The 20,720-nt window shown below is 47.6% G+C and overlaps 1 protein-coding gene across 2 annotated transcripts in view; it reads right to left on the reverse strand.

The window, feature by feature from the left end:
• The window catches only part of TCN2 (transcobalamin 2), a 112,206-nt gene that overhangs the window by 18,876 nt on the left and 72,610 nt on the right, over window positions 1–20,720 (reverse strand). For both annotated transcript variants that reach the window (XM_069214458.1, XM_069214457.1), the window contains exons 6-7: window positions 6,804–6,979; window positions 2,305–2,482 (exon numbers count right to left, since the gene is read on the reverse strand). In XM_069214458.1, the coding sequence (XP_069070559.1) occupies window positions 2,305–2,482; window positions 6,804–6,979 (354 nt within the window). The remainder of the gene's footprint in view (window positions 1–2,304; window positions 2,483–6,803; window positions 6,980–20,720) is intronic.

The following is a 20,720-nucleotide window of genomic DNA, read 5'->3' on the forward strand; positions in this document are numbered from 1 at the left end:
TAGGTCAGCACCAGTAGCTGCTGCAAACTTTTTTTTAATTCTTAAGAGTAATATTTTGATTCCTTTACATTTGTCTTGTAAGAAAAACCTATTGTTGTTTTTAAAGACTGGCCATTAAATTCTAATGTAATTTATTCCTGTGCATACCGTATTTGGACTATCTTTTACCGCCTCTTGGAGTCAGCCTTCACTGCTCAATCAAGCTACCAAGAGTATAAAGGCAGTGAAAGTAAATCCAACTGGAGTCCAATCATATCTTGGTCTCCTACAATGATACTGCCAGCAATCACCATCGGCCCAAAGTCCAAAGTATAGGGCTTATATGAGAACACTGCCAACTGACACTGACAACGCACACTGTCAATGCCCTCTGACAACAGAAGGTGGCCACCACACAGGAAATGTATGTGTTAAGATGGGTCCTAGCACCACTACTGCTACACACATTCATATTTAATCTTGTGCACATTCGTAGTCTAGTTCTCCTTTCTATTAGGGGCCATACAAAATGGTTTGGCATACAGCACACACAGCAAAGTGTATTCCACTTTCCAGTAACTGTTATTGTGCTGCCCTGCACAGTACATGTTTTCCATGCTATGTTGTTTGTTGACACACATTCACCAATCCACTAGAAACTTAGGATGGCAATGCCTACATCCAAACTTCCACTGATGCTACCTCTAGTACACCTTATCCCAGCTCACTAATTCAGGCTGCCTATCCCTCCCTGGTCCCGTCAGGATGGCAAGGGTAACTAGCCGGTCAGCACCAAAGCACAAACCACCTTCAAAAAGTGTTCAATTACTTTCGAGGCACTGAGATGCAGATGTGTAAAGATCACTAGTGCATGAAATAAAAAGACTAAGGGCACAAGTTAATACACATCGATTGTTAGAGACAGCCTGTGTTAAAGTTACCCTGTCATTAAATAGAATTTCTTGAGGACTGCACTGAGATGAGCCAGAAAAAGGAGTGTTAACAGAGGTAGCCACACAATTGGACACATTATAACAGGTGCCTCCATTCAGTCCGTTGCGAGTTACTGGTAGATCGCTGACACCTTCAGAGTAGCTTGAAGCCTTGAGTTCATTTTTAAATAAGGCCAGTTTAAAAAAGATTTTAATCTTTGCGTTATTTTCCTTTTAAAGTTAAGGAAACCTGTGTTTATTTTAGTCAGGCCTCTTCAGCATGGCCTGATGATGATCAGTGCTCATATCTGATTTATGACCCAGGGTGGGGCATGAGAGATGATGAATTGAGGGACTAATGCATTTTACTCTTAAATAAAAGTTAATGTTAAGTCAATTTTGGAGCAGGAGAACAAAATGTTTCTGAATACATTTAAATGGTACAAAATTAAAATGAAGAGTTAACTTAATGATTGAGTTAACTCTTCATTTTAATTTTCTCTCATTTCAAAGTGTTGCACTTATGCATCTTGCTACCAGGGGCCAGTAGGCACCACATGTTAATAAATGAAAAATATTTCTATTTTTTAAATGGGAGAACTTTTAAGTCCATATTACGGAACATTTATCAACATTTTAAATTGGTTCCATTTTTAAAACAAATGGTGTTTGTGTTATACATGTGAAAATGTCATATGGGGTGAAAGGTATGCCCTGTACCACAAGCACATATGGCACAGTCTCTCTGTCAGCCATACACATATATCCAATTCATCCACTTACATGTTGACACATCTTCACAGACCACGCTCTCTGGCACATGACACAAGTCAATGAAGCTGGGCGTGGGGGTATCTGGTAACAATATATGTCTTGCTTGGTTGTTAGTAGCTCACAATGATTTTCACTGATCACAAGTAGCTCTCACTACAGACAAAATTGGAGACCCCTGCCTTATACACTATTTAATTTGCAAAGTAAAATACTTTTACTTATAACATCACTATCCGGCTTATCTCAGTGAAGTCCTCAAGAAATTCCATTTAATGACACAATAACTTTAAAAGAGGCTGCCTCCAATAATCAACATGTATTAACTTGTGCCCTTAGTCATCTTGTTTCATGCACTAGTCATCTTTACGCATCTGAATTGCCTGACTTGAACATAAAGAGTGTCTGTCAGGCTGACCTTACACAGCCTGACAGACACACTTTCTGTCGGCCACAAATGTGGGGGGATGTGGCCCCTCAGGCCTTAAGGACGGGCAGCTGCTAAGCTGTGTCATCTTACTCATTAAACTACTAGAAAGAAATCCCACATCTTATTTGCCCAAAGAAGCTATTTTTTCCTGAAAATATACAATGAAACTTTAGCCATAGTGCATAAACTCACCTTCCTCATTTCTGCAGTCCATCGTAGAAATATCAAGGTAGGTCTTTCGATGCAACACTGGAGTTAGCTGAGACATCATCATCGGGTTACTGAAGAGTCCCTGCTTCAAACTTTCAATCAAGATTTCAACTGCTTTCGAACATTCAGTGTCACTTGTGGATTTACTGGCAATTAGGACCTAATGTGCAGTGGAGAAGAGAATGAAGCAGGGAAGTTGGACCAACTGAAATGACATATGATTAGGAGTAAACATGTTCCTGTTTTGCCCACTGGCTAGGGGCTCATACCCACCACTCTATCTGGAGATCTTTGACTTCCAACAATATCTTTCACTGTCTTGTCCGCTACCGAATAAGTGTTAAAGTAAGTACAAAGACATGCACCACTCAGCATTATGGCATAAAGATTACATTCATTAACTCTAGAAATACTGCCACATCATTCCATTTCCCACACCCAATTCAGATGTAGTCTAATAACATGCTTCTTCAGTGTGGGTCCAAGTCACAAGTTAGCACACCAGGATTTGAAAAGGGATTTATGATTATACATTCCACATTCTTAATCACATCACTGGAACTGGATGTTTAGAATCTTAAAATGCCCGCAGCCCGGTAGAAAATATGCAACAGTGATGGATTGTTTACAATTTTAAAAAGTGGTAAGGAGTCTTAAAGGGGGAGGTTGATGAAGAGGTATGGCCATGGAAAAGGCACAGAGCATCCACAAGCCTATAGGTGTATTATCTTGCACGGCCATCCCCACCATGGAAGCACTTGTGATTTTACTAACAATGACCAAAGATTAAACACATTTATTGGATGGCAATGTGATGGAAGACACCCCTAAATTTCATTGGGGCACAGAAAGGGCTTCTCGAAAAGGAAAACATTTTTACTTCTGGAGAAAAGCAAAACAAAGAAACATATAGGGACAGTCTGCTTAGAAGACAAAATGCCTGATAAAAGATGGATGATGAGTAGACGCAGACGCTGCAGAAGTACATTTGAAAAGATATGACTGTAGTAGGATTACCAGAGTGTTCCATATGATTTTATACTTCCAGCACTAGGTAATCAATTTGTATTCATCTCTATCTTCATAAGGCACTTAGACTCGTGGTCTAGAGGATAGGGATATTACTGGATGAAAGGGACCAATTTCCAAGCTTACTTACACACTGATCTGCAAAATGAAATATATATTCAGCCAATTATAACTACTTGGTTTTACCTTCAACCTATTTTTCATTGCAACTCAGCAGTCACCCAACGAGTCCTACATAAATTACAGACTTGCTACCTCATTACTCTCTCAACTACGATGAAATCTTATAACTCAATTAAATCCAATCCAAATCGGATCAACACGCAAGCATATTTGGATCCATACTAATCTAATTCATCCTTGTTAAATTGCATGCTATTGGATCATGCCCCTGGACTCTACAGTAACATCCTGACACATCAGATCAACAAAGTGCAGCCAGTAAAGTCATTTGACCTTGCTCTTTAAGAACAGATTACTCACTGACCACAGAATCATGCCAAAACAAATTTGCCATACATCTGAAAGCACATGATGAAAAGGCAAATTAACCAAAAGCTACTACTTATTGGACAAAACAAATGTATCACAAAAACACTTTCACGTCTGAAGAAAACATATCCATCCTTACCTGAAATGTCATAAGAAACTAATGAACTGTTCAATATTGTCAAAATATTTCTAATTGTAAATGCTTAATTCTGCGTCTGGGTCTCCGTTCAACCCTATGTACCCTCGCAAACTACTTCCTGGAAAAATCCCACGGAAAAGTAAAAGCGTATATCAACACAACATACCTTTTCCCATGCCAATTTCCCCATCTCCAGTAATACTCTAACCCAGGAGTCTTCAAACAGCTTTACATAATACACAATACAAATGGAATTGTTAGGTTGCACTTACTAATATGATTGCCCATCTTTAGGACTTTCATTTTATAGAAATTCAAAAACGTGAAGGTTGGAAAAGATTAAAACGTATGCCAAGCAGGTAACATGCAAATGTTTGTATCAGACTCATACATACTGAATTATTTCCCAGGATCAGGACCTGTGACTTGTAAGTTACAATAGGATCACGTCAACAACCAAGTGTCTATTAAACTATTTTGCAGGTTGCACATGGTACTAGGCAGAAGTTACATTTTCCTTGCTACTAAACTGACCTTAGTCACAATGGTGGTGAAGCCATCAACCTACAACGAACACACAAGCTTCCCATTCAGAAGCAGAACGCTAAACCAGCATTCATGTACATGGGCATCCTACCCAGAGGTAGCATGTAAATGCAACATTAACTCACAAAACACATTAAAGTAAACCTATAGAACAAGGAAGCACTGGTGAAGCATACTCAACAATGACATGCTGGTGAAGCCAGCTGTCTCCACCATATGCGGACACAATATCCATGCAAACAGCACCAGCCAGAAGAACCACACACGGGTGCAACAGAGGGTTATGATGATAGCCCAGATGTAAGTAGAGGATAAGCATAATTACAAATTATGATGACACAACCAGAGAAATACAAGCAAAATATGATGTATCCCTCAGAAAACTCTACAAAAAAACACCCAGCTTTATCTGTTTTCCCAGTGAAACACTACACAGTGCTCAGAAACTCCACACACTTTCTCGTAATAGACACATATTAACAAACACAGTAACATTCCCTTTTCCCTTGGGTGGTGTATGATTATGAAAACCCATTCATAAATCCACAAGGACATGGAAACAGCATGAATCAGGCCACATATGTGTACGAGAAGACCAACCTGACAGATCCAAACTGACCTTCCTGAGATGGAAAGTCACATTGTACAGGTCCAACTGAATACTAATAAAAACACTTTTGAAGATTCAAACAGGATAAACGCCATCCTTTAGTCATAGTGCACAATATATACCACATGCACACTGCAAAGAATAGAAGACCTGACAGAAGTCTGCTGGTAGACATAAGAGGAACACTGGATGTAACATGGAAGTCAAGGAGGCACACACCCTAAGTCAGGCAATACACATCCAATTTAAGCAGAGTGAAGAGGCAGTCACTGAGTCAAACAAACGTATACGAGAAACATTAAAGATGCTAGGGATGACCATGACTCCGAACATCAATGATCAGACTAGTACAACAAGAGAACACCTCTGAGCTCACCTGGGAGCTGGGTATGTGGTGCATAAGAAAGCAATGATGGCAACTGATAGTGACCAGGAAGGTACAACGTGCAGCGGTGGGAGCTCCCAAACCCCAAGGGGACAAGATGTGCATGATTTTTCAGAAAAGAGTTGTTTTAAGAGGATTACTTTATTCTACTAGGAAGTCAGGTTTTTGAACACTGGAATGTCATCACATGGTTATCAAGGATCCTCAACGACAGATTAAAAAGTTTTACAAATTAAGAGAGTTAGAACATATTGGAACCTTCACAACCACATTAAATCATCTAGTAAATCACTCCTATGGCTTACGTTAAACTGGGAGATGAGCATATTTCTCTTTTTCATAATTCTCATCACTGGACGCTAAAACACCAGAGTCTCCTATAATAGCTTCTACTTTTTCTTCCTTTCCAGGTTGCACCAGCTATATAGTGTTCTGTCATGAGATTTCTGGCGTTTGCAACTGGTTATTGATCATGAACAGTTATTTCTGTTGTCTTTGTTGCCGAACAGTGTAGCGCTTGTGATTATCTACGGATCAAATCATATACTATTAAGTGTAACTTGGATGATAAATGTTGCATCTACATTTCATTGTGATATTTTGTTACAAGAGGTCTTTTTAAGAACACCCTCGTATTTGATCTCATTTAGTGACCAAGAACTGTATACACTGTGCACAGTTTAGCTGCCCTATATAACATTATATTTGTCAACGAGTTATTGGTGTTTTATTGATTGTGTGCTTTTACTTTTGTGACCAATTTTAGTACAGATATATGGAGGTGTTAATGTATTCGTTTACATAAACAGCAGCTCTGGTTGGACATTATCATATTTGTTATAACTATGATAAAGGTGTTGTACTGTACAGAATCTTCAACCCTACCTCCATTCAGCTCAATCAAGCCACCCGGAGAGTCAAGGGGAGGGGGCTGATTTTCATCACTGACCGAGTCCCCAATCTCCATGTTAGTGCCCCTTCAAGGGGAAGGATAACCAAAAAAGCTAGATACCAGCTTTCCAAGAAGATAACACTTTTGCCAAGAAACGGTGAATATTTTTTTTTGTTGATATTAGAAGAACAAACAAGAGCAGTACAATGGATGTTCAACTCACGAAACTATTTTCTAGCGTGAAGACAGATGATGCACCTCTAAAAAACAGTTTACATCCCTGCACAATCCCTAAAACCAGAGCCCAGCCAGTTGTTCTTTTACACTTCAGCATTTGTCTTCCATTCGCTAACACAAAAGTGATACAAAAGGCACCAGCTGTACCTACCTGAAGAGCAAGTGCAGTGCTGTAAATGTTTCCAAAAGCACCATCATCTCTTTGTGACTGCAGTATGTTTTCCCTTATATTCCCAAATCCTTTTGTGAGCTTTTCTGTCAGGTGTGATGTGTAAAGACCAGAACGCATCAAGCACTGGAATGCCAGGCCTGCCATGGCCGCCGTATCTGTAACAAAACAGAAACAAAAAGGGTAGGTCCGGTACCTGAAGCCCCGTAGAGACATTTTATGCACTCAGTCTCACTCCATCAACTAGCACTCCACAAGTCCTTTACTGGTGCACCAATATGCTATACACACTATTTTCCAAAATATACTGCAAGAAGCATCACGAAAGCCAGTTTTGGAGGTTATTAAGCAGAGCACGAGTAGAAAATGGGCACTAGAAGGGGATGGACACTAGAAGGGGATTGGACACGAGTAGCAAGAGCCCCCTTACTTTATTTTTAAAAAGTAGACCCCTATCCTCATCAGCCCGATGCGCCTTAATAATGGATTTATTATAGCGCAGTGGAATCCAATGTGTAACATTGTTAATAAAGGCATACAGAGGGTGGGTACAGTCACTGGGCTCCATAGATTTCTCAATTTAGGGAGGATGCTGTTAAAAAAAAACAAAAAAAACATTTTCCAAACTCGTGCAGCCAGCAAGTTACTTCTTGAGAGGCTGGGTATCACCGATGGAGGAGCAGGGATTGGCTATGCCCTGGTGCTTCTCTTCAGTCTAACTGGTCAGAGAACCTGTGAATCACACTGGTCTAGAGAGCGTATTTCGGTCACTGAGGAATTGTATGCAGGTGGCTCTTCGCTCACATTTGAGGGATCAGATACACTTGTGATCTCTCCTGGGACACTATATAATGCACAATTAACTAATTTGATAAATTCATGTCACTAGGGGTTGCGAGAACTTGTGGTGCCTCCGGTTGGTGAGGTCCTGCTGATGATTTTATTATTCAGGAATGAGAGTAAAGCTTTGAATCTGCAGTAAGTGGCATTGCAAAGCATGAGTATTATGAAGGCAAGACAAAATGAGAGCGTGACCTAGGCTGGGAGCTGTTCCTGATGAAGAACAAGAAAGGGTGAAGGAACATGGTGTTTGTGAGTCCAGGAATGTAAGTTTTGAACTCCTGTAAGTCAATTATTGCACTGAAATGCCTCAATAAGATTTACACTGGGGGCATTGGTGGATGTGCTGATGAGGATAATGCCAACCTCTATCGTTTGGTCTCACTTGTCAGGTAATAGCTTCTAAACAGAGTGACTGGACCACGTTTAGTGTTCTACTTGATCAGAACCCTCTCAAAAGTTAAACTGTTACTTTTTCTAGAGTTGGGTCTGAATGTTTGCAAGATAACTTTCTTCTAAGGAATCTTTCGAATCACAAGATGTGGTGCCACTCCTCTTCTTAGTGTACACTGTGCGTGGGTACTGACTCCAAGTTAGATTATTTTCACACAGCGGGTGAGAGTATATATGGAGTGTGTAGGGAAGTATGGTACATGAAGCAAATATGCAGTGCTTCAGAGGAGAAGGGTGGAAGCATATCTACTGCAGTACATGTGATGAACAGATGCTTATACAGTAAGTAGCATTTTCTGTTTGTAGCATGTATGATTGTAGATAAACATCCTTGGCATAGACTGTAAAGCACTGCCTTTCAGAAGCAGAAGCTTGCATGTGGGTGATGCAGATGTCTGGAATAAGGTCCTTAATACCTGTCCCACCATGGCCTGTTGACAGACTAAGATGTCCACAACGCAGTGTTTTCCACACAGTATTTCTTGGTAATGGAGCGTGGTGTTGGCTAGATGGCTGCCTTGCAAATATCCACTTTTGGGATGTTTCGTAGGAAGGCAATGGTTGCTCCTCTTTTGCAGATGGAATGCACTCTGGGTGGAGGAAGTTGAACTCTCTTTGCCTTGTGATAGCACATTTGGATACATATGAATATTCACCTGGAAATTGAATGACTTTTAAGGGGCTTTGCAATGGAGGCAAAGAGCGGATGTGATTTATGGAATGACTTGGTGATGTCAATGTAGTACATAAGAGATCTTTTGACATCCTATGTGTGCAGTGCTATCTCTATAGTGGAATCGGGTTGTGAGAAAAAAACTGGGAGCTCTACGGTTTGGTTGCGGTGGAAGGGTGATATTACCAAAGAGGAATTCAGGATCGATTCTAAGAGCCATCCTGTGCTTGTAGACCTGGATGAAGGGCTTTTGTAGGGTGAGCACTTGCATTTTGCTAATGCATCTAAGGAAAGTAATGGTCACCTGGAAAACCAAGTTCAATGAGAGGAACTAAACAGAACATGAAAGCATAGGTCAAAAGGTGGTCCTATGAACCTGGTGGAGACTACATTGAAGATTCCACAGAGTAGAGAGAGGCGCTCTAGGGGGTTTCTCTCTCTTGAGATCCTCCAGGAAGGTCCTAACACCTGGTATTGTGAAGAGGGACAAGTGTGCCCTCTTCTGCATGTAGTCTGCAAATGCAGCCACGTGTACGCAAATAGATATACGGGAGATCATCATTTTGAAAATGCTAAAGATAGGTGAGAATGTGTTGTACAGTAGGACATAAAGGGTCTACTTTCTTTAAAATGCAACAGTGAACAAATCTTTTCTACTTTGCCCCGTAACAAGCCAGTGTTGTGGGCGATTGGGCTTCCTTTAAGATGGACACACATTCCTTTCCTGGAGAATGTTGGGGTAACCAAATTCTAAGACCTGAGGTGCCAAATCACAAGGTTGAGCTGCCTGGTATATGAATGCCTCACTCAACCTTGTATCCAAGTGGGAAGGTCCAGCCTGAACAGGATTCTCTTGTGAGGGCTGACTCATGCCAGAAAGGTAGAGCACCAGTGCTACGGTCCAAGGCTGAAGCTTCCAGAATGATTGCTAGTTATGTTTGTCTCAGTTTCATTACTATGTAGGGAAACAATTGAAGAGGTGGAAAAGTATAGGCAAATATTGCGGACCAGTTCATCCCTACTGCATTGCCCATGGACCGTAGGTACCTGAAGATGAAGTTTGGTCATTTTTAGTTTTATGTGGTGGTGAACAGGTCTATCCATGCTGTGCCCCAGTGCTGAAAGTATCCGTGTAGGACCTGGGGTGGAGTTCTTAGTCATGGACTTGTTGATGCGTCAAACTGAGCAGGTGTGCAAAGCTGTTGTCCACCCCAGAAGATGGCTCTATCATGAGGTGAATGTTGTGGTGAAGTGCCCAATGCCAAATGCATTGGGCTAGGCAAGACAGCTGAGAGGAGTGCCTGCCACCCTCCTTCTATTGGTAGTACATGGCGGCCATAATATATGTCTTGATGAGGAATACTTTATTCCAAACGACCTGTAAGAAGGCTTCCACTGCTGAGTGAACGGTTAGCAGCTCCAGGTAGTGGATGTGGCAATTCTGCTGTTGATAGGGCAACATTCTCGGGACAGTCATTGTTGAGATGTGCATCTTACTCTGAGACAGATACATTTGTGGTGATGGTCACTTGCAGTCCTGGTATTTGGCTGCCTTGCAACAGGTTATTGCTGTTCCACCATTGCAGAGAGCATTGAATCTTGGCCTGTACCACCAAAAGTACATCTTCCCTGTGATCCACCATTTGGGTCCACGGAACCATGAGGCATTCTTGGAGGGGGCACATGCAAAGTCTTGCATGTTGATCAATGGTGATGCAGGAGGTCATCATTCCTAGAAGGACCATGACAGTAAGCACTGTAAGATGATATTTGGGCTTAAAGAGAGGTTAGCAGCTGCTGAAAAGCAGTGACTATTTACTGATTGGGGTAAGCCTCCCCTGTGACTGCATCAAATATGGGCCCTAGGAAGAGTTGGATATGCAGAGGCAATAGGTGGACCTGGTAGTGTTTATGGTGACCCCAGGCTCTGAGTGTGTTTGAGACACTGCAGAAAGGCTGCTGCTCTTGATTAGCCAATTATCGAAGTAGGGAAAGGTATGAATGTCCTGCCTTCATAAATGCACAACTACCACTGCTAGGCACTTTGTAAAATCCTTGAAGCTGTGATGACCCAGAAAAAAAGAAGTATTTGAACCGGTGCGGGCATATTTACTATTATTTCATGCAACATGTCGCATCAAGGGAACTTGTTGCACTGTGCTGCCAGTGGCGGCTGCTACTCAATGGAAGTGGAGGTTGGATGGGGTATTAAAAATAATAATAATAATAATTTTAAAAAAACACTTACCTTTTCCATCGGGAGATGGTTCTGTCTCTCATTCGTCCTCTTCTTTTCACCGACTCCTGGCACCATGGAAGCACACAGACTACCAGACTCCCCTAAGCCAATCACGATGCTGCTGTCACCAGCATCCCAGCACTGTCGTGAGTGGTCTGAACTGCCTGGTTCAGTGTTCAGACAGGGAGTTGGAGCCTGTGCATGTTCTCCTACCAGCTGTACAATACAGCCAGGTGAAGAAATATTAAGTGCGCATACCCTTCCTTCCTGAGAGGTGGCCCAGCCGCACCCTAACCTGGCTGCAGAGGAAAAATAAAATGATAATAACATTACATTATCATCATTTTATTTTTCCTTTTTCAGCACTGCACAAAGAAGTGGGGCAACACTCCTCTGCCTTAGAGAAGAAGCTGCCGCTCGGTGAAATGGAGGGTGCAAAAATATTTCATTCAAGGGAACTTGATGCACTGTGTTGCGTAAAAGGGAGAGGGCAAAAATGCTCCATATTTACAGAGATATGCAGCATGTGTGCTTTCTTCTTGTGCTGGCCCTAGAGAGGCCTGGTGTGCTACCTAGTGCCAGGTGCAAGGCTGCCTGCGTTATGAACAGGATGTTTTTTGTCCAAGAAGGGATATCTTCTTGGACAAAAACAATCCAATCGGTTGCTCTTCCTACTGCCACCCTCTTCCCCTCTATGTCAGTCTTTCTGCCTCCCTTGTTTTGTGGGGATGGGGGAGATTGCCACTGGCCTCAGAGGAGACACACTTGCGGGTGCACTGGACCACCAGATAGTCGGATAAAACCCCTTCATGCATGTTGGGTTAGACATTTTTCTGGACCTGTCGGGTTACTACTCTTTATTTGACAGGATCCTTAAAATTGGCTGTAGCAGATTTCAGCATGTCCTTCATCATGAGGAGAAACTGGAAGGTAAGGTCAAATTTTTTGTGCCTTAAGTAGGATGTCATCTCCTTCCTGGGACACATGCTTGTCCACTTTGTTAAAGGCTGTAGCCGTTTGCATCACCTCATGCTGGGCCGTGGTGTGTTCAAGGGAGTCAGGCACAGGTTGCACACCTCATGGTCGCCTGTCTACAGATGTTCTGAGTTGCAGCCAAGGCAATTCTAAAAGCAAGTCCATTCTATCACAGACGCACCTTTCTCTGGAGAATAAGGCAAAGTGGCACGAGGACCTTAACACACTAAAGTTTTGATGACTGTCTTCGGTGCCCAAGGTACTTGTGCGTTGGGGTGGCAAAATACAGGAGCTTAAATCCAATGCAATGGGATCAGAAAGTAACTGAACAAGGCGAACAAAAATGTGTTCATAACATAACAAACTCATAGCCTACTTACTAGACGTCGGAACCTATAATGGAGTCAGTGTGCATGTGCAATGTACACTAATAAGATAAGTCACACTATATCTTGTGACTCAAAACACTTCAAAGAAAAAAATTAAAAACTTCTGAACACAACACTAGATGACAACAGTATTATAAGCATGTGTATCTAAAGCCAAACATGATGCAAACTTATTTTGAATAAATAGACAAGCTTTTTCTGCCTGGTTGTCAAATGCCCATTTTTCTACAAGAGTAGAAATAAGCCTTGGAGCTCCATTTGAAAAGTGTTACTTTTCCTGAGATATTAATGTACATCCTCATACAAAATAGTAGGCAGAAAATAACCACTACCGGTATGAGTGCTCCCCAATGATCAGATTCCAGAACGTTTAACCATCAAGCAAAATAATGTGTGATATCTTAGTCACAGTCTTTAGGCTCAAATTGATAAAGTATTAAGGAATCTGATTAACCCCAAACCGAATGTACCAGTGTGAGGGTGACCACCTCTGAAGAAAAATGCAAAGTTTGTCATGTGGGTGATCAGTATATGTAACTGACGTACTTATGTATGTATATGGTATGTTTATAGTGCAAACCAGGCTACAGACAGTGGATCGTTGCAAAGGGTCAAAGAAACACAAAAAACAAGCATTGGCAAAGGCAATAGTTCTCGGCAATTCCTGAGCTATTGGCGTTATCAATGTGGATGTGTTTTACCATTATTGAGAAAATTAAAAGTAAAACGGAGAAACCGAAACGTTTCAGGCAGAGCAAGACTAGGGAAACAGTTGTTTATAGAATTTAAAACAAACAAATACTTGCGTATTTTTTACTGAAAACATTTAGGTAGATTTACTTAAGTCTATATTTTACTGAAGAAAAATGTGCTTTCATGCAAAGCCTGTGGAGGCTAATGGTGGCAAGATATGAAAGTAGATAAATAAGAAGCGAATACTGGCTTTGTTTTCAGCAACCCTGTTCCAGGACATAGACAGAAGGAGACTGGAAAAAAAAAAACATTACAAGTTTATCTCTTCCGGCTTCGACGGACTGAAGAAAAAAAAAATAACATATAGGTGGTCATTCTGACCTCGGCGGTAAAAGGCGCCTACCGCCGGTCAGAAATCCTCCATAATCCCGCCGCGGTCGCGGAAACCCGCCACGGTCATTCTGACCCGCAGAAGGCAAACCTCCGAAAATCCGACCGCCACAACAGACCGCCAGACCAGCGGTCGGCGGAAAAGTGGAGGTGACAAAACCTCCACCGTCACGCCAACAGAAATACGCCCATGCCATTACGACCCACGAATCCACGCGGCGGTCATTCAAACGCGGTATTCCATTGGCGGGACACACCGCTGCGGTCAGAATACACACAAACGAACAAAACTGAGCCACATTGGACGATTTGAATCCCACACACCTGATACACATACACACACCACTCCCACACACACAATACAATATAAAACACCCACCCACATCACCCACAAACCCCTACACTAAAAAATTCGTAAAGAAGGCAAGAGCGAGACACCAGCATCCAAAAAATAACAGCCACAGCCACTCAACACCATCACCCACACACTATCCACACACAAAACAACACACACCACCACACTCAACTCACTTAAATACACATACTCCACCCCACACATCATACACACCACCCCATGGCACCCCAAAGACAACCCCGCTTCACAGACGAAGAACTCAGGGTCATGGTGGAGGAAATCGTTCGGGTAGAGCCCCAGCTGTTCGGCACACAGATACAATACACCAGCATTGCCCGGAGGACGGAGCTATGGCAGAGGATTGTCGACAGGGTGAACTCAGTGGGACAGCACCCCAGAAATCGGGAAGACATCAGGAAGCGATGGAACGACCTACGGGGGAAGGTGCGTTCCATGGTATCCAGGCACAACATCGCCGTGCAGAAGACTGGCGGAGGACCCCCACCTCAACCCCCACAATTCACATCATGGGAGGAGGAAGTCTTGAACATCCTGCATCCTGACGGCCTCGCAGGAGTCGGCGGAGGAATGGATACTGGTAAGTTGAAGCTTCAATACTGCTTCCCCCCCACCTGCATGCCAAATCATACCCCAACCCTCACCCCCATCCTCGAACCCCACCCTCACCCCCATCCTCGAACCCCACCCTCACCCCCACCCCCACCACCATCCTCACCCCCACCACCATCCTCACCCCCACCCCCAGCACACCTATTCCCCGCCAATGTCTCACCATCACAACCCACACATCCCAAAACCTAGGCCTGCATGCGTCCACTAAGCATGGACACCCATCACCAAAGCATGCCCAATGCATATACACATCCCCCCCACAAGCCACCCTCACCAAAGCCCCCACACACGAATGCCAGCACTTGGGGACACGAGAACCCACAGATACACCCATATGCCACACATTGAAACTATAACCATACCTCTATACCCCTGCAGGACCCGACCGTCAACACACCGCGGCGGAGGGGCCAGAATTCTCCACACCCCCCACCCAAGAGGCCGTCAGCGATGACAGCAGCTCTGTCGACCTGGACACCGATGACCAGCCCGGACCATCGGGGACCTCTGGACAGTCGGTTCCCCTCACACAGGCCCAGGCCACTACAGACCCAAACCCCTCTGGGAACACCAGCACAGCTCCCACCCAGCGGGCCCATGCCTCTGTCTCCAGGGCGCGTCAATCTGCGGTGTGTCTACCACTACAGGGCACCCAGGATAACCCACCACCCCAACAACAACAGGGACCTGGGGGCAGTGGTAGTGGGCACACCGGCCAGGGGGCAGAGGCCCAGGGAAACAGGGGAACTCGGAGGGCAGCTGTGCGACAGGGGGGGGAGGAGAGGCCCAGGGAACCCACTCTCCACGAGGTCCTCACCACCATCATGGGAGCATACAACCGCTCCCAGGAGACGATGGCGACGGTACTGGCCCGGTTCCAGGAGATCCAGGTACTGCAGGAGGAACACTATCGGGGGTACAGGGAGGACATCAGAGCCATCAACACCACCCTGGTTACCATGGTAGGGCTGCTGCAGGACCTCGTCAACAACAGGGCGGACACTCAACAACACCCAAGGGCCCCTGCCACTAGCCTGGACCAAGAACAGCCAACCACCTCCGCCGGCGCTAGTGGACAGGAGGCCCCCGCACAGCAGCAGCCCACCAGACCCCCACCTCCTGCAGGAGAAGAACCACCCCGCAAGAGGGCCCTGAGATCTCGCAAGAAGACAGAGTAGGATGTCAAGACCCCCGCCAGCAATGGATACCACCTGATGTCATCCCACTGTCCCACATTGTCACCCTGTCCATCCTTGAACTGCCCATGCTCCATCTCTCCACAGGCCTCTGGACAATGCACCTGTGTGACTGTTACTCTGGACTCTGCCATGGACATTCCTTCACCATAGCCCCCACCCACTTGAAACCACCCATCCCATTTTGAGCACTTAAATAAACACCTATTTTGCACCAAAATATCTGGAGTCTGGCTGTGATTTCAATATATTGTAATTGCCATGACAGTGCAAATATGTCCTTGTACATGGTGAAGTCAACAAACAGCTGCCACAAAGCTGTAGTCCATGGGGAAACGAAGCACAGGACTCGTAGTGGGGACCCCAGATCTGAAATAGGGAGGGAAAAGCCAAAACTCAGTCATCATACACTGGGGCAAATAGACAGGCAGCAGAGATGCTGGAGAGTAGTTAACATTTACTAAATTATCTTTGAAATGTTACCTGTGTCCTATTGGAAGTACTGTTCAATGATTCTGTCCCTGTTGTCTGTTTCAGCCCCGTCGTCTTCCTCCTCGTCACTCTCCTCAGGTTCCACCGCTGCCACAACACCACCGTCTCGACCATCCTCCTGCAGGAAAGGCACCTGGCGGCGCAAAGCCAGGTTGTGAAGCATGCAGCAGGCCACGATGATGTGACACACCTTCTTAGGTGAGTACATTAGGGATCCACCTGTCATATGCAGGCACCGAAACCTGGCCTTTAGGAGGCCAAAGGTGCGTTCGATCACCCTCCTAGTACGCCCATGGGCCTCATTGTACCGTTCCTCTGCCCTGGTCCGGGGATTCCTTACTGGGGTCAGTAGCCACGACAGGTTGGGGTACCCAGAGTCCCCCACTAGCCATACACGGTGTCTCTGTAGCTGTTCCATCACGTAAGGGATGCTGCTATTCCTGAGGATGTAGGCGTCATGCACTGACCCTGGGAATTTGGCATTTACATGCGAGATGTACTGGTCAGCCAAACACACCACCTGGATGTTCATTGAATGGTAATTTTTTCTGTTCCTGTACACCTGCTCCCTGTCTCTTGGGGGAACCAAAGCCACATGGGTCCCATCAATGGCACCAATGACGTTGGGAATATGTCCAAGGGCGTAGAAATCACCCTTCACTGTAGCCAATTCGCCCACCTCAGGGAAAATGATGTAGCTCCTCACGGATTTCATCAGGGCAGACAACACTCTGGATAACACCTTCGAAAACATGGGCTGAGACATCCCAGAAGCAATTCCCACGGTTGTCTGAAATGACCCACTTGCCAAGAAATGGAGTACTGACATGACCTGCACCAGAGGGGGAATCCCTGTGGGTTGGCGGATGGGGGACATCAGGTCGGGCTCCAGCTGGGCACACAGTTCATGGATAGTGGCACGGTTAAGACGGTAGGTCAGGATAATGTGGCGTTCTTCCATTGTCGACAGGTCCACCAGCGGTCGGTACACGGGAGGATTCATCCGTCTCCTCGCCCAACCCAGCGGACGGTGCCTAGGAAGGACAACATGGAGCACACAGTCAAGCAACCCACAGGTACGTACTCACAGCTAGCACAGTATACGATTCTCTATGCAGTGAATGGCGTGTCTGAGTGGCTATGCAAGGCCTAGGCCTGTGTGACGCAGTTGAAATTGAGCCATGTGGGCCCTGGAAATGGCGGCTGCCTGACCTGTGAAGTGTGACAATGGGATGTGAGGTCAATGCGCTGGCGTGGCACACCGCGGCGGGCAGCGGGCGAAGACCGCGGCGCAAAGCCGCATTGGTTAACATTGAAGCCTATGGGTTTCAGGAGCCAATGGCGAAGGGCGCCGGCGGTGGCGGGACGCACCGCCGCGGTACGCACCGCCACGGACGTCACCGCCATTTTCTATCTACTTATCCACTTGCGACTTGAACTTTCACAGGAGAGGACCTATACTGCAAGTGTTGCTGTGACCTCGGTCTGGAAGGGACAATGGCTGCTGCGCCTGGGGAAAGGGCCCCTGCCTTCACTGGAGAGGAGTTGGAGAAACTTGTGGATGGGGTCCTCCCCCAGTATGCGCTACTCTACGGTCCTCCAGACCAACAAGTGAGTTTAATTCAATATGGATTTGGGGCCACTGGCTGGCTTGGGGGCCTGGCGGGGGGCCTGGCGGGGATGGGGGGCATGTTGGGCCTGGCGGGGGGCCTGGCGGGGATGGGGGGCATGTTGGGCCTGGCGGGGGGCCTGGCGGGGGGCCTGGCGGGGATGGGGGGCATGTTGGGCCTGGCGGGGGGCCTGGCGGGGATGGGGGGCATGTTGGGCCTGGCGGGGGGCATGGCGGGGGGCCTGGCGGGGATGGGGGGCGTTGGGCCACTGGAAAGGAAAATGCTGACAAACTTGAACGTGGTATTTCTCCCTCCCTGTACGTGTTACATAGGTCCGCGCCCATGAGAAGATCGGGATTTGGCGTGCCATCGCCAAGGAAGTCCGGACCCTGGGGGTCCACCATCGACGGGGCACCCACTGCCGCAAGAGGTGGGAGGACATCCGCCGCGGGACCAAGAAGACCGCCGAGTCTCTGCTGGGGATGGCCTCCCAACGTAGGCGGGGTGCCTGCCGTCAACTGAGCCCCCTGATGTTCCGGATCCTGGCGGTGGCCTACCCTGAATTGGATGGGCGCGTGAGGGCAGCACAGCAGACACAAGGGGGTGAGTACAAGCATTATCTACTCTGTTGTCGCGCAGTGGAGGTGTCTGGGTGGGGGAGGAGGGCTGGGGGTCCCCCTAGGCCAGGGCGATATCTGTAGGCTGGGCACCCCCGTAAGCCCCTGTGTCCCCAGCCACCACCCTCAGTAGTTTGTCAGTACAGCCATCCCTGGGCCGTGTCATCCATGGGTGCAGTTGTCAACTCTAGGCGTGTAGGGCATGTTCCACGGAATGCGTAGCGGACCCCAAGTGCGCAACTTAGTGCAGGGGGCATCTGTGTCTGTCATGTCCGCTAACTGTACCGGAGATCCATGTACTCAATATCCCTTTATTTCTCTCTCCCCCCCCTTTTTGTTTGTCTTTCTGTGCTTGTGTGCATCAGCATCATCAGGCGGAGGAGAAGTGGCATCGGGGCAGGAGGGAGCTGCATCTCACATGGCCCAGGAGGGCCATGCCACAGAGTCAGACTGGACCAGTGAGACGGAGGGCGAGGGGAGCTCCACGACGGGGACGACTGGACCCTGCAGCGACACGGACACGTCCTCGGAAGGGGGCTCCCTTGCGGGGGTGGCACCATCCGTGCCCCCCGCCATTACAGGTACAGCCGCCACCCAGCGCACCATCTCCGCCCTCCCAGCAGCCCCTCAGCGTTTGCCCCGTGCCCGCTCTGCCAGGAAGCCGGGCATCTCCTTCGCCCCAGGCACCTCAGGCCCTGCCCCTGTTACCCCCGCTGCCCTCAGTGAGGAGGTCATTGACCTCCTCCGAACGCTCATTGTTGGGCAGACTACCCTTTTGAATGCCATCCAGGGGGTGGAGAGGGAGGTTCATCGCAGCAATGCGTACCTGGAGGGCATTCATTCGGGTCAGGCTGCCCATCAGCGATCGTTCCAGGCTCTGGCCTCAGCACTGACGGCAGCCATTGTCCCTGTCTCCTGCCTGCCTCTACTAACTCCCTCCTCCCAGTCTCCTGTTCCTCTGCCTGTCCCACCCACACCATCAGACCAGCCTGCACACACCTCAACACCCAAGAGAAGCTCATCCAAACATAAGCACCACAGATCACGCAGACATTCACACACGCAACATTCCGATGCAGACATGCCAACAGTCACTACCACCTCTGTGACCCCCACCTCCTCGTCTCCCTCCTCCCTCCCTGTGACGTCTACACTCACACCTCCATTCACCTCACCATCAGCCAGTGTTTCCATCACCAGCACACCCTCCACTCCAGTCCGCACACGTGCAGTCACCACCCCCACTGCCATTTACACGTCCCCTGTGTCCTCTCCCACTGTGTCTGTCACCCCCTCTTCCACACCACACAAACGCAGCCACCCACCCACCCAACAGCCATCCACCTCACGACAGCCTATCCCTCCTGCACCTGCACCCAAAGACAGCAAACGTGACTCACCTACAACCACATCCTCTCCCTCCACTCCCATTCCCACTGTACCTACCACTCTCCATTGTCCCAAGAAGCTCTTCCTCGCCACTACTAACTTCTTTCCTGACCCTGAGCCCCCCCCTCCTTCTCGTCGGGGTAAGAAGAGCACCTCAGCCACCACCAGCCCTGCAGCCCCCTTGACAAGGGTGCAGGGGTATTGGAGCCCGCCAGCCCGCATGTCTGGATCTTCGCCCAGCAGCAAGGGGACAGCCAGCCCACCCCCTGGGAAGAGGAGCAGAAGGCGGAAGGGGCGCCGCAGGAGCCCGCCTTCTACATCCCCCCCGAACATCACTCAGAGACAGTCACCAGCCACAGCTCCAAAGGGAGGAAAGGGCCACAGGCCCACGACTAAGGAGGGCAAGGGCAGCAAGTCGGAGAGGTCAGGCAGCAGGCCTGCTGCCCAGGAGGAGCCCACAACCCCCATAGCCGCTGCCCCGGGAGGAACCGGCACAGCTGCCCCGGGAGAGCCCACCACCCCCATAGCCGCTGCCCAGGGAGGACCCAGCCCAGCTGGCCAGGAGGGCTCCACCACCCACAGCCCAGGTGGGCAGTGAAGGAGCACCATCCCCGCTGCCCAGGAGGGCACCACCAGGCAATTAGCAGTTGGCCATAGACCGGCCGCCGTCTCAAGAACCGCTGAACTGGGCCCTTCAAGGCAAGGACCGCTGAACTGGGCCCCGCCGTCTCAAGAACCGCTGAACTGGGCCCTTCAAGGCAAGGAGCGCTGAACTGGGCCCCGCCGTCTCAAGAACCGCTGAACTGGGCCCTTCAAGGCAAGGACCGCTGAACTGGGCCCCGCCGTCTCAAGAACCGCTGAACTGGGCCCTTCAAGGCAAGGAGCGCTGAACTGGGCCCCGCCGTCTCAAGAACCGCTGAACTGGGCCCTTCAGGGCAAGGACCGCTGAACTGGG

This window comes from Pleurodeles waltl, chromosome 11, assembly GCF_031143425.1.
Source record: "Pleurodeles waltl isolate 20211129_DDA chromosome 11, aPleWal1.hap1.20221129, whole genome shotgun sequence".
NCBI lineage: Eukaryota > Metazoa > Chordata > Amphibia > Caudata > Salamandridae > Pleurodeles > Pleurodeles waltl.